At 41.5% G+C, this 12,847-nt stretch overlaps 1 protein-coding gene across 1 annotated transcript; it reads left to right on the forward strand.

Annotated features, from left to right (window-relative positions):
- Window positions 1-395: 395 nt before the first annotated feature.
- On the forward strand, window positions 396-3,680 carry LOC115925086 (uncharacterized protein K02A2.6-like). The gene has a single exon (XM_030988253.1). It carries the CDS (start codon window positions 396-398, stop codon window positions 3,678-3,680), a length of 3,285 nt encoding a protein of 1,094 aa, XP_030844113.1.
- The last annotated feature ends 9,167 nt before the right edge of the window (window positions 3,681-12,847 follow it).

The following is a 12,847-nucleotide window of genomic DNA, read 5'->3' on the forward strand; positions in this document are numbered from 1 at the left end:
GATTTCCATGTATAAGTTATGCATAATCCGTATGAAATGAAAGACAAAGGCTACGTGAGTCTGTATTTCAACGTCTGGTGACGTGGCATTAAGCAGTTACCTAAGGCACTGAGTCAGTTGAATCGTGTGGTACAAAAACGAAACTGTCATGATAATGAATATGTATCAGATTATGCAAATGTGACACCTGTGACCTCAGGAGGTCAGATCGCATGTGCGCGATGTATATGCGATACGCGGGACTTGATACCCAGTGCGGGGAATAAACACCAGACTATGGTTTATGGAATTCAACTACTTTGTTAGTTTGTTTGCACTTAATATGTGACATTGGCGACGAGGATTAATGTTTCTTGGATGTTGAATCTGTGGCTACGAGCTGGAAAAGTTTCAACATGGCATTCGCTGGAGCGGAATTGTTAGCGCTTCGAGGAGTTCCACACTTCGATCCGACGGGTGGTGCAAGTATTGTCAGCGGCAAGTGGAAAGCTTGGCTTGAAGAGTTCGAAGCCTACGCCGATAGTCGCGGCCTGTTTCTGGACGGATGTACGCCGGCCCAGGAGGCTCAACGGAGAGCATTGTTGCTGTACACTGCGGGTCCTGTGGTAAGGGAGACTTTCAAAACACTTCCCAATAAAGGAGAGAGGAATGAGTATCAAAAAGCCACAGATGCCCTAAATGCTCATTATGTTGTTAAACCTAATGCTACGTTTCAAAGACATTTGTTCAGGAAAACAAAGCAGGAAGATGGTGAAACGGTTGCCCAATTTGTTACCAAATTACGACAGGTTGCTATTGGATGCAATTTCGTAGCTGGGGATGTAGAAAACCAAATTCTTGACCAAGTAGTTCAGTACTGCAGAGCTGATAAACTTCGCAGGAGAATGCTGGAGAAAGGAGGTGAGCTCAAGTTAAATGATGCATTGTCCATGGCTGCTGCTCTAGAAGCTGTTGAAGGTCAATTTAACTCCATGTCATTGAGAGAGAGAGAAAGGCCTAGAGCTGGTGGACAAGTTCAAGTGAACCAAGTATTGTATGAGAATGACAGAAAAAAGAATTTGGAATGCTACCGATGTGGGAACAAAGGACATTTTGGGAAGGATGCATCATGTCCAGCCAAAGGAAAGATCTGTCGGAAATGTGGAGGCCAAAACCACTTTGCGACGATGTGCAAAAGTAAGGCCAAGAGCACAAGTGAGGCGAGAGGAAAATTCAGAGATGGGAAGTCCAGAGATGGAAAGAAGTATAAGAATAGAGTTCGCCAAGTGGAAGGTGAACCCGGACATGATAGTGATGATGACAACAGCCGTGGCCGTGATCAGAGGTACTATCAATTTGCTGTGAATGGTGATCATGAGAAAGTCCCAATAATCATTGGAGGTGTCACAGTCCCAGTGATAGTAGATTCGGGAAGTGATTGCAATGTAATAGATCAGATGTTGTGGGAGAAACTGAAGAAGGACAAAATCATCTGCAAATCTACTAAGAGTACCAAGAGGCTTTATCCGTACACATCACAGATACCATTAACAACTGTTGGATGTTTCACAGCCACCGTAGAAGTTGGCAAGATGAAGTCAATTGCAGAGTTTGTTGTCATTAAAGAAAAGGGAGAACCTTTACTGAGCAAACATACGTCTAGAGAGCTGGGAGTGCTCCAGGTGGGAATTGTACATGTAAATGCGGTACAGAGCTATGCAGGTTTGAAGCATGAGTTTGAAGCAGTCTTCAAAGGAGTAGGGAAGTTGAAGGGCCGACAGGTGCGGTTAGCAGTGGATGAAACGGTGAAGCCAGTGGCCCAGCCTGTGCGAAGGACTCCATTTGGACTGAGAAAAAAGGTCGAGATGAAGATTGCGGAATTGATCGATCTCGACATCATTGAGCCAGTTGAACGCTCCACGCCATGGGTAAGCCCAGTTGTCATAGTTCCAAAGAGAAATGATGAAATCAGACTGTGTATCGATATGCGTAGAGTGAACGAAGCAATCATAAGAGAACGTCACCCCATTCCCACTATTGAGGAAGTCCTACAGGAGCTGTCGATTAGCAAGGTCTTTTCGAAAATAGACCTGAAGTGGGGGTACCACCAACTGGAGTTACATCCGGAGTCTAGAGAGGTGACAACCTTTGTCACTCATTGTGGGTTATTCCGCTATAAGAGACTGTTGTTCGGAATCAATGCTGCTCCAGAGATTTATCAATATGAGATACACAGAGTGATAGCTGGGATAGAAGGAGCTGCGAACATATCAGATGACATCATTGTGCATGCATCGACCCAGAAAGAGCATGACAAGAGGTTGAAGCAGGTGCTTGGCAGACTGCGGGACGCAGGACTTACTGCAAATGCAGAAAAGTGTAAGTTTGGTGTCTCTGAGTTGGACTTCATGGGGCACAGACTGACTAGCGAGGGACTCAACCCAGGATTGGCCAAGGTGAAAGCAATTGCAGAGGCCCGTGAACCCCAGAATGCAACTGAGATGAGAAGTTTCTTGGGGCTAGTCAACTACTGCGCAAAGTTCATTCCGAACTTTGCTACATTGGCAGATCCACTGAGAAAGCTGACCAGAAAGGACACGCCATTTCAATTTGGTCATGAACAACAACAAGCGTTTAAGGCGCTGAAGGAAAGCTTAATGAGTGCAGAGACCCTGGGCTACTATGATCTAAATGCACCGACAAAGGTCATAGCGGATGCCAGTCCAGTTGGCTTAGGAGCAGTGCTGGTGCAGGTGCATGCTGATGGCCCGAGGATAGTAGCATATGCCAGCCGCTCGTTAAGTAACGTTGAAAGGAGATACTCTCAGACGGAAAAAGAAGCCCTTGGACTTGTGTGGGCTTGTGAAAGATTCCATGCGTACCTGTATGGAATAGAGTTTGATCTAGTGACTGATCACAAACCGCTTGAAGTCATTTATTCACCGAGATCTAAGCCATGTGCGAGAATAGAGCGGTGGGTTCTGAGGCTTCAACAGTACAAGTACAGGGTAGTCCACATCGCAGGAAAGTCCAACATAGCAGATCCATTGTCAAGATTGCTGAAGGATGATCAACCGAGAGAAACTTCTGTGTTGGAAACAGAAGCAGAGAGCTTTGTGCGTTTTGTGGCAGTCCAGTCAACGCCAGGTGCGGTGACAACGAAGGAAGTCGAAAGAGAATCTGAACATGATCCTGAACTCGAAGTTATCAGAGAGTGTATTCACAGTGGACAATGGGATGATTGTCCATATAAAGCATACATTCCCATCAAGGATGAACTCTGTATAATTGGTCAGTGTGTGCTGAGAGGTAGCAGATTGGTGATTCCACAGGCACAGAGGCCAAAGATGGTGTCATTAGCTCACGAAGGACACCTGGGCATTGTTGGCACCAAACAGAATTTGAGAACCAAGGTATGGTGGCCAGGATGTGAGAAAGATGCAGAGAAATTCGTCAAGACGTGTCATGGTTGCCAAATCACAAGCAGGGGTAATCCACCAGAACCAATTCGAAGTACTATGTTGCCAACAGGACCTTGGGTGGATGTAGCTGTTGATTTCCTAGGACCACTTCCGACAGGAGAATCTATACTTGTGGTAGTTGATTATTATAGCAGATACTACGAGTATGCAATCATGAAATCAACCACTGCAGAGAAGACAGTCAAAGCCCTGGCTGAAATCTTTGGCAGACATGGGTAACCTGTGACGTTATACTCAGACAATGGACCCCAGTTCATCTCAGAAGTTTTCGCAGAGTACATGAACATTACAGGAATTCACCACCATCGGGTGACTCCTAAATGGCCCCAAGCCAACGGCGAGGTCGAAAGACAGAACCAGAGTATAGTGAAAAGGCTTAGAATTGCACAGGCAGAAGGCAAGGATTGGAAAGAGGCCTTGCTGACTTACGTCGCAGTCTACCAGGCTAGTACTCATTCGACAACGGGAAAAAGCCCGGCAGAAGTGTTGTTCGGGAGAAAGATCCGAACTAAACTACCACAAATCCAGGACATTAGTGAGGATCAGGAACTCAGAGACAGGGACCTCCAAATGAAAAGTGGTGCAAAACACTATGCAGATCTGAAGAGGGGAGCCGTACATTCTGACATAGTGCCAGGAGATAAGGTGATAGTAAGACGTGATGAAAGGAGGAAACTAGACACGCCATACTTTAGCCAGCCATACACAGTGACAGCAAGAACAGGAAGTATGGTAACTGTGAAATCTCCTGACGGTGTCCTGTATAATAGGAATGTATCAAGTGTAAAAAGATACATGTCCCGAGACACTCATAACGAAGCTGCCAATCCAGAGAGGACAGACGGCAATCCTGAGGCGGTGACCGGTATTCCTGAAGGGTCGGACGGTAATCCTGAGGCGGAGACCAGTACTCCTGAGGCGGTGACCAGAGATCCAGACTCAGAGGCAGCGAGCAACACATCAGGCGGTGACCAGAGACATCAAGATGGTGATACCCAAGCAGAGACAACAAACACCAACGTTCCTATGGCAGCTAGTAGACCACAACGCCAGAGAAGATTCCCTAAGCGATATGATGATTTTGTGTGATTCCAGATCAATATGGTGGGGATGAGCTCTTTGTAAAATAGCGACAGTGATATCTGAAACTACATGTGCCAAGGAGAAATGTTTGGAAATCATTGGTTCAAGCCAAGTTATGATTTAAAGGGTGTACGCCTTGCGCTGCCCATATTTGTGAAATCGACATGTTGGAGAAATCACCATGGAAACCAAGCATAGAGGAAGTTGTGTTATGTGCTAAAATAATAAGTTCTGATATATATGTTTCAATATTACACATACATTAATCAATGTAAAAGGGTGTACGCCGAACGCTGCCCTTATTGTATGTGATAGGTGTTGCGAAAAACACAAGGTTGAGTTGGAGCATCGATCGGTTTTCAAAAATGGATTCAATCATCGAAGAGAGTATTTCCAGAAACTTCAGTTTCAGCTAGTCGTATGAACGCTTGGAGATAACAGATGATTTACACAAACTCAAAACTAGAACTCAATAGTATCCAGTGAACAGTTGAACTTTATTTGGACCACAGACCGGATGCATGAAAGACATTGCATGAAAGATATTATATTGCATGTTATGTTTTATGTTGTTCAACAAAGTTGTTTGGAAGATAAAACATTTGGGAAAAGTTTATCGACCAGATAAATTTGTTGTTTGTTAGAAGTTGTTCTTTGAAAAAAAAAGGAAGAAACAAAAGCAAATGCATCAAAGCATGTTTATTTCAGTAATTCACATATGGCTGAAACACAAGAACAAAAGAAATATTACAAGAATTTTCAGTGAAACTATAGTATAAAAATAGACCAGGATAAAGTTTCATTCTGGCAAAGGAGGGATGTCATGATAATGAATATGTATCAGATTATGCAAATGTGACACCTGTGACCTCAGGAGGTCAGATCGCATGTGCGCGATGTATATGCGATACGCGGGACTTGATACCCAGTGCGGGGAATAAACACCAGACTATGGTTTATGGAATTCAACTACTTTGTTAGTTTGTTTGCACTTAATATGTGACAGAAACCAGAGGAAAATACAAATAACTAGTCGAGCTTATCAACCAAACAAAATAATACATATCTCTTGCTCAATGAGTCGGTCCTGTGGGCATTGTGACGCAAGTCATAGCACGTGATAAAGTGGCCTGGGCATTCCGCTCAACAAGTGGAAACCTTACTCTGTTACCAGACAGAAAAGAAACTACTTTAAATGACGATGGGGAGGGGGGAGAAGGGACTTCAATATATATATAAATATATATATATAAATATATATTTATACTTTCGACAGCATTATGGGGGTAAAGCATGTCATCCATGCTAAAATGATCTAGAAATCAATCTAATGCAGATTCCCCTTTCACTAATATGCTTCGTTCCGTCAGATTTCCATTTATTTCCATCTTCATATAAAAACTATTATACATCATTAAAATATTATACATTAAACAAAACAAAAAAAAGCAATCATACATGTGAACTGTATCAAAGAGACCAAATTTACCAGCCAAAAATGAGAAAAGGGGGAGTAACAAAGGACAAAGGCCTTGTCAAATAAGTTCCCTATGTAGAAGTCACGGATAACCCGTATTAAATGAAAGACATAGGCTGCATGAGTCTGTATTTTAACCTCTGGTGAAATGGCATTTGGCAGGTACTTGATGCAAGTCAGTTGGATCATGAAGTTCAAAAACGGAACCAGAGGAATATACATATCTCTTGCTCAGTGAGTCAGTCCTGATAGGCATTGTGACGAAAATAGTATCATTTCATAAAGTGGCCTGGGCATTCTGCTCAACAAGTGGAAACCTTAGTCTGTTACCAGACAGAACAGAAACTACTTTACATGACGATGGGGAGGGGGGAGAAGGGACTTCAATATACATCAACTGCCATTGCATCTGAGTACTTCCCCCCCCCCCCACAATGCAATCACTTAAATCTATTACGATTGCGAATAATGTAAACATGCTATTTATATGGAAAGGGGGGGGGGGGTTGAGGGTAAACCAGGCTTTTTACCCGATTATTTAATTATGTTTTCAATTTTTATGTCCGCGTTTCGTTTTATCATGATTTTAATACATTTATTAGTATCTAAATCTAAGGAAATTTATACTACAGTTTTGAACTTAGATATAACATTGAGTTCTGGTCATGCGATTGCATTGTGAAAGAAACGTTGAGGAATCGATCAGAAAAGGTTAATCAAGTAGCATATACCTTTAGGTGTGTACTGCTAGGTTCTAGAGTCATCACAATGATAACAAATTTGGCCCAAATTTAGTAAAGTAACAAGCAATTTTTTTTTTGGACTCCAAAAAAAAAGAAAAGTGTCTGCTTAGCCCCCCCCCCCCCCACCCGCCCCACTGAGCGACTTTTCGACCGGCGCGATTTTCAAATTTTCAGCAAAATAATAAAGCTGAGTCGTTGCAAAAATTTTGGGCCCGATTTTAGCCCCCCCCCCCCCCCTTGAAAAATCCTGCGTACGCCACTGGACTACAGACACTGTGGAATAAAAAATTGGCGTCATTTTTAAGCTTATACTTGTCATATTTAGAATAAAAGAGCCATGCTTTTTCAGGGAGTATTTTTTTCTCTGATTTCTTCCATACTTGCATTATCAAAATGATAAAGCTCACAAGTTTTGTTTTACCTTTCCCCAAAACTCAGCCTTTTCTTTCAACTCAACGATAATTGCCCGACAATGTTTGTGAAAACATTAATGAAATTCAAATGAAGCCATGAAATAATTATGTCCTTATTATATCATGTAGGAAAGAGGCTCTCTATGTAAAGTTGAAGACAGAATCATCCCCCGACATTTGACGATTCTACAAGTTACTTAAAGTAACCTTGCTCGCAGCCTAACGAGTTTTCTTCTCTACATTAAAAACATTGTTATGGAACCGATCGTGTGTGTAGTATGATTTGGTTCTTCTTTTTAGTTTATATTATGTATCCTGTATGGGTTTACTCATAGACCCTGGATTTTCAATACAGAGAGAGAGGAAGAGAGAGAGACAAAAGAGTGACTTTGCCCGAAACCACACAAATCTATGTCTGATCCTCATTAGTCATATCACTGGCATACTCTTATTATAATGTCAAGTATCGTAGGTAAATAAGATATCTCATACGCCGACTGGGCTTGTATCAATGGTGACAGAATAAAGAAAAAGCACATTTGAAAGGAACGTTCTGAAAAGAAACGTACCTTGATTTAAATCATTTGTAATGAAGTTCACGCTGGTAGGTGGTACATGAAGAAAAGTTTATAAACACTGGTTGTAACCCGAGGAGCGTGGGGGCTTAGAAGCTCAAAAACATGTTTGCCTAATAGATTCTTTAGAGGAAAATTACAATGGAAAACTATATTTGAAATGTAAGCATGTCCAAATTGGGTATTTCACTTCGTTCTACTTTGATACAAACATCCCTTGCTAAAATGAGATACGAGAAAAATCAGACAGACATACAGTGCGTCCCAGAAATAACGAAACCAAGAATTATCGATGTTTTTATCTCAACTTAATCACAATTATAATTGATAAATGACACAGATTTAAAAAGCTTAGATCCTCCTCTTTCATTTTATGCAACTTGTATAATCCATATTTCACGCATGAGTGATTAAAATGACTTTGAAGAGAGGAAAACAAAAAGTCATTTGGCCGACGGTATCTGAATTTCAAAGAGAAAATCACATTTCTAGAAAGTAGAGTTTCTGCCTTTTCATATGACACCTCAATCAGGAAAAATGAGCTAGGAATAAAAAATGGTTTGGTTTGTTTAAAGTACTGCTTGCATTTCCATAATTTTTATTAAACGAATTTGTTTTCACTGGCTGTCTGCTGTAGCAATTAACGGAATTAACAAAAGACTTAAAGGTGAAATTCAAAGAAAATCACAAATATGTCAACTAATGTATCACTAGAAACAAGTAAGCTAACAGATGGCCATCGTACAAGTTTTTGGTCAACTACATATCGGGTGATTTATAAAAATACAAATACAACCACCTCCATAGCAGCTGGGATATTCGAAAGATTCGCCGGAAAAATAACGATGTTTTAAAGACGTCACTATATGGACCAATACTGCCCAAGCAGACGACATCCCATAAAGAATGAACATAATTGCAAAGCTTTTTTTGGTCAAATTATAATGAGTTTAGTGTATATAAATGTAATGGCATGTCAAACCATTCAAAATGGGATATGACCCGATTCTGATAACTAAGATCTTTTGCTTGTAAATACACAGGATAGGGGTTAATTAACAATCAAAGAAACCAGACTTTCAAATTGAAAACCCCCCGGAATGATATTAAGGACGGCATTCGTTCCCTGTTAAAACGCCGAACATACCGCGGTGTGTGCAGCTGAATATTCAATGGCGTCTTATTTTGTTTTCAAGCGACAGATTCCTTTTTTTTTGTATCGCTGCATTTGTCATCAAAATAAAACCATGCGCGGGGTTTAGAGTGAGACAATAGATTATAGATTTAGCCTGACGGTAGTGAAGTAAAGCCCCTTTCACACCGGATCTGCGTAGAGTTGCGTAGTGTTGCGTACCGACTACGCCGAAGTTAAGCTGCGTACTCATGAATAAATTGATGCTTCGGCGTAGTCCCTGCGTAGGTTTTGCGTAGGCTTGCGTATAGTTACGTACCCTGTGCGTAGGCACCGCGTACCTACGGCGTAGGCAATTGGCGTAGGGTTACGTACACTTGCGTAGGCCTGGCGTAGGGTTACGTACGCTTGCGTAGGCCTGGCGTAGGGTTGCCAAAAGTGGCATTTGGTACACGGTTTTGACCGTTATATGTTCAATTTCTTTAGTAGGTATTAACAACTGCTGAGGCTATTTTGCAGTAATGTTAATTTGTTCAAGATATTAATTTCCAAAAAATGTAGACATTTTTGTGGATGTACTACATTTTTATACTCATTCACAAGGGTAATAAATGAACTTTCTGTTGATGTACATTGCAAGGTCACGTGATGCGATTCGATACCTCAAAATGCCAACAAATGAGCGCTTATTTTGATTTGTGAATAAATGTGGACAGAAGTCTGATATTTGTTGACCATATCCCTTTTTTTCACTCATTTGTAAATATCATTCCATAACAGTTTCCTGAAAGTTTGAAGACGATAGCTGTTGTCCTTTGTCCGTAGCGTATATGTGTGTGACAATGTAATGATATAAATGTTAGTCATTTATTACTTCTGACATACACACTCACTGATCAGTCTCACTAACAGAGTGAGACAAAATTATTTCTTTGCTCATTTCAATTAAACAAAATTATTTTACAAGCATACAAACAGGGCCATAAACGTACAAACAAGCAAACAAACCGACACAAATACATACAGATTTCCACAAAACATAATAACATTTCGCAAGAGGCATCAGTTTGTGAGTCTTATCTTTGTTTATTATATCAACAGCCTGAGATGTCAACATCACAAATTGAATAAACCATAACAAGCAAAACATGTCAGTCTGAAAATTCTTGTAGTAGTACAAACAGAATTACAAGCAAGAATACAAAATAAAGTCAAAGAAACACTATTTCTTCATGAACAGAATAAATGTGAGAACGCACACATGTAAACAAAAATAGCATTTCCCTTCAAAATAATGATCAATACCTTCCAAGTTTACATCCAGGTATATACAACACAAAATCTTTATACGTTTTTAATGCTTCGTCGGACTGGCGTAGGGTAGCGTATTGTTGCGTAGGCTTGACATACAGTTGCGTACGCTTGGCGTACAATTGCGTAGTTTCTGCGTAAAAAGTCTACGCCGAAGGTACGCGAAAAAAATTAAACATGTTTAATTTTTTGCGTTCATCTCGCGTACCCATTTTCGTCCCTCCGCGTACAGTTGCGTAGGGTTGCGTACGATCGGCGTAGTCGCTACGCAACTCTACGCAACTCTACGCAAGGCCCGGTGTGAAAGCCCCTTAAGAGGAAATCTCAAGAGAAGATGAAAACACAGGCACTGAATATGTGTGAGATGTCATGGGACATCGTCTGCTTGTGCAAATCATGTCCATACTGTGATCTCACACATCTCAGCAGCGTTCGGAGAGCTATTCAGATGCTACGCCGGGTTGTATTTCAGCGTTTTGTAATTTACAATAATCATTACTTCGAATGTGTCCAAGCATTGAATTTTGATAACCTTGTCGAATCAAAGTTTCAACTTTGCAATAATGAAAATAAAGTTAGTTTTTAAAATTCAATGAATATCTACTTTAACTCCGTTTCGTTGACAGTCAGCCGTAGACGAAAGACTTCATGCATGGCTGATTGTTGCTACGGCAAGTAGCCAGTTAAAACGAATTCGTTTGATAAAATTATGAAAATGGAAGCACTACTTTGAACAAACAGAACTTTGTCATTCCTTGCTCATTGAACTTTCTAGAAATGTGATTTTCTCTTTGAAATTCAGATACCGCCCGCCAAATGACTTTTTGGTTCCCTCTCTTCATATTCATTTTAATCACTCATGCATATGAGTTGCATCAAGTGAAAGAGGAGGATCTAAGCTTTCCAAATATGTGTCATTTAATAATTATAAATGTGACGAACTTATGCTAAAACATCGATAGTTCTCGGTTTCATTTTTTTCTGGGACGCACTGTGTAGCTGAAGTGTAAAAAATAATAACCAAATTTTGGCTTCGGTTTATGACACTTTACCTGATATTTAAGTCCACCATATTTAACGAGATTTCACATGTATCATTATAATGTAATTCAGGAAATAAATAAAAACCGTTCAATCTAAATCTGAACTACATTCATACATATAGCTACCGGGGGCGGCGATTTCTTTTCATGACCGGGGGGGGGGGGGACGGACGAAATGCTAGGAACGGGGAGCAGTGTAGTAACAAGCAAAAACGTGTTGTGTTTTTTTTTGGGGGGGGGGGGGGATGGGGGGGCAGAAGAAAAAAATCCGCATCACCCCCACTTTTACATGGTACATGCAGGCCCCGTGGAACATTTTTCAAAGGGGGGAGGGGGGCTAAAATGTTTTCGGTCAGGAAGAGCAAAGCGAGCGAAGTAAGTAGGGCGTAAATTGGCTTGAGGTCAAGGGGCAAAGCCCCGGCGGGGATCGTGGGGCGGGGTTGTAGGAATTTAATGACGGATACTTGAGCATCCGGGGCCCGCCTTGGGGCCCCTTTTTGGGGTTAAGGGGGCGGAGCCCTCGGAAGCTCATGGTTTTCAGGCATTTAATTATGGTCAGATGAGCAACCTGGGGCACGCCTTAGGGCCCTTGGTGGGGTCCAAGGGGCAGAGCCCCCGGAAGTTCAGGAAAAAAACCATGCCATTTCAGCAACATTTGTAAATCACTGGTATCGAATTAGAAATAAACCGCATTTGAATTTTATTCGGGGGGGGGGGGGGCAACTGCCCCAAGCTCGCCCCCCCCCCCCCAATCATCATTACGCCAGATGGAGGGAGCATAGTGAACGAGAGGTGACGGAAGTGACTATCCCCTCACAGGTTTTTGAAGCTTTGTTGTATTAACAAATTACATTCCTTAGCAAAACAATATACCTTTTTCACACTCCACTTTTCTATACAATATTTACTTAGATGCTGCTTGTAAGTGTCAGCTTGCATGGTGATGTAGATATACAGTAGGCTTGCGGGTGCACCATGTGAGAGAAAGGGAGGATTAAGGAGTCTTGAAAAGGACTCTCGGTAATCTTTCTTGAGGGTTTGTTAGTCCTGAAAAGGACTGTTGGTATAGTCTTGAAAACGAATGTTGGTTATCTTTCTTAGCTTATAGTTCTAAGGAGAACTATAGCGCTTGGAGAGGATGAGTGGCGGGAGTGGCTCGACGTTTCAAACAGGTTGACTATCCGTCGTCAGGAGTGGAGAATGTCTGGAGTGCGTGAGCTTTAGTCACCGGGGTGCGGACGTCGGGGGAAAATACATGACCGTGTGGGCTTGAATCATCAGGGAATATTTACTTGTACACTTTGAAGAATTTTATGCGAGGGAGCGTAGCTTCCGAGCGAGAAGATTTTTGCATTTTTATTTGTCTAAACGCTACACTCTTGGGCCTTCAAGAGCCTTAAAGTTTGTTGCAGTCTGTAGTCAGTATTTGCTATACACTTATTGTTGGCACTTTTTCAAACTTTCAGGGGGGACGATCCCCCCTAAGCCTAAGCCCAAGAGGGCATTTGACCGTTAAGCTGGTGTTGAATAGATTTAGAATTTTACAGAAACTTTTTTTTTCTTCTCGCAGCGTTCTAAAATTAGTAAAAAAAAAATAACAGAACTAGAT

The sequence above is a fragment of the Strongylocentrotus purpuratus genome, unplaced genomic scaffold (assembly GCF_000002235.5).
Source record: "Strongylocentrotus purpuratus isolate Spur 01 unplaced genomic scaffold, Spur_5.0 spur5_scaffold_17, whole genome shotgun sequence".
Lineage (NCBI taxonomy): Eukaryota > Metazoa > Echinodermata > Echinoidea > Camarodonta > Strongylocentrotidae > Strongylocentrotus > Strongylocentrotus purpuratus.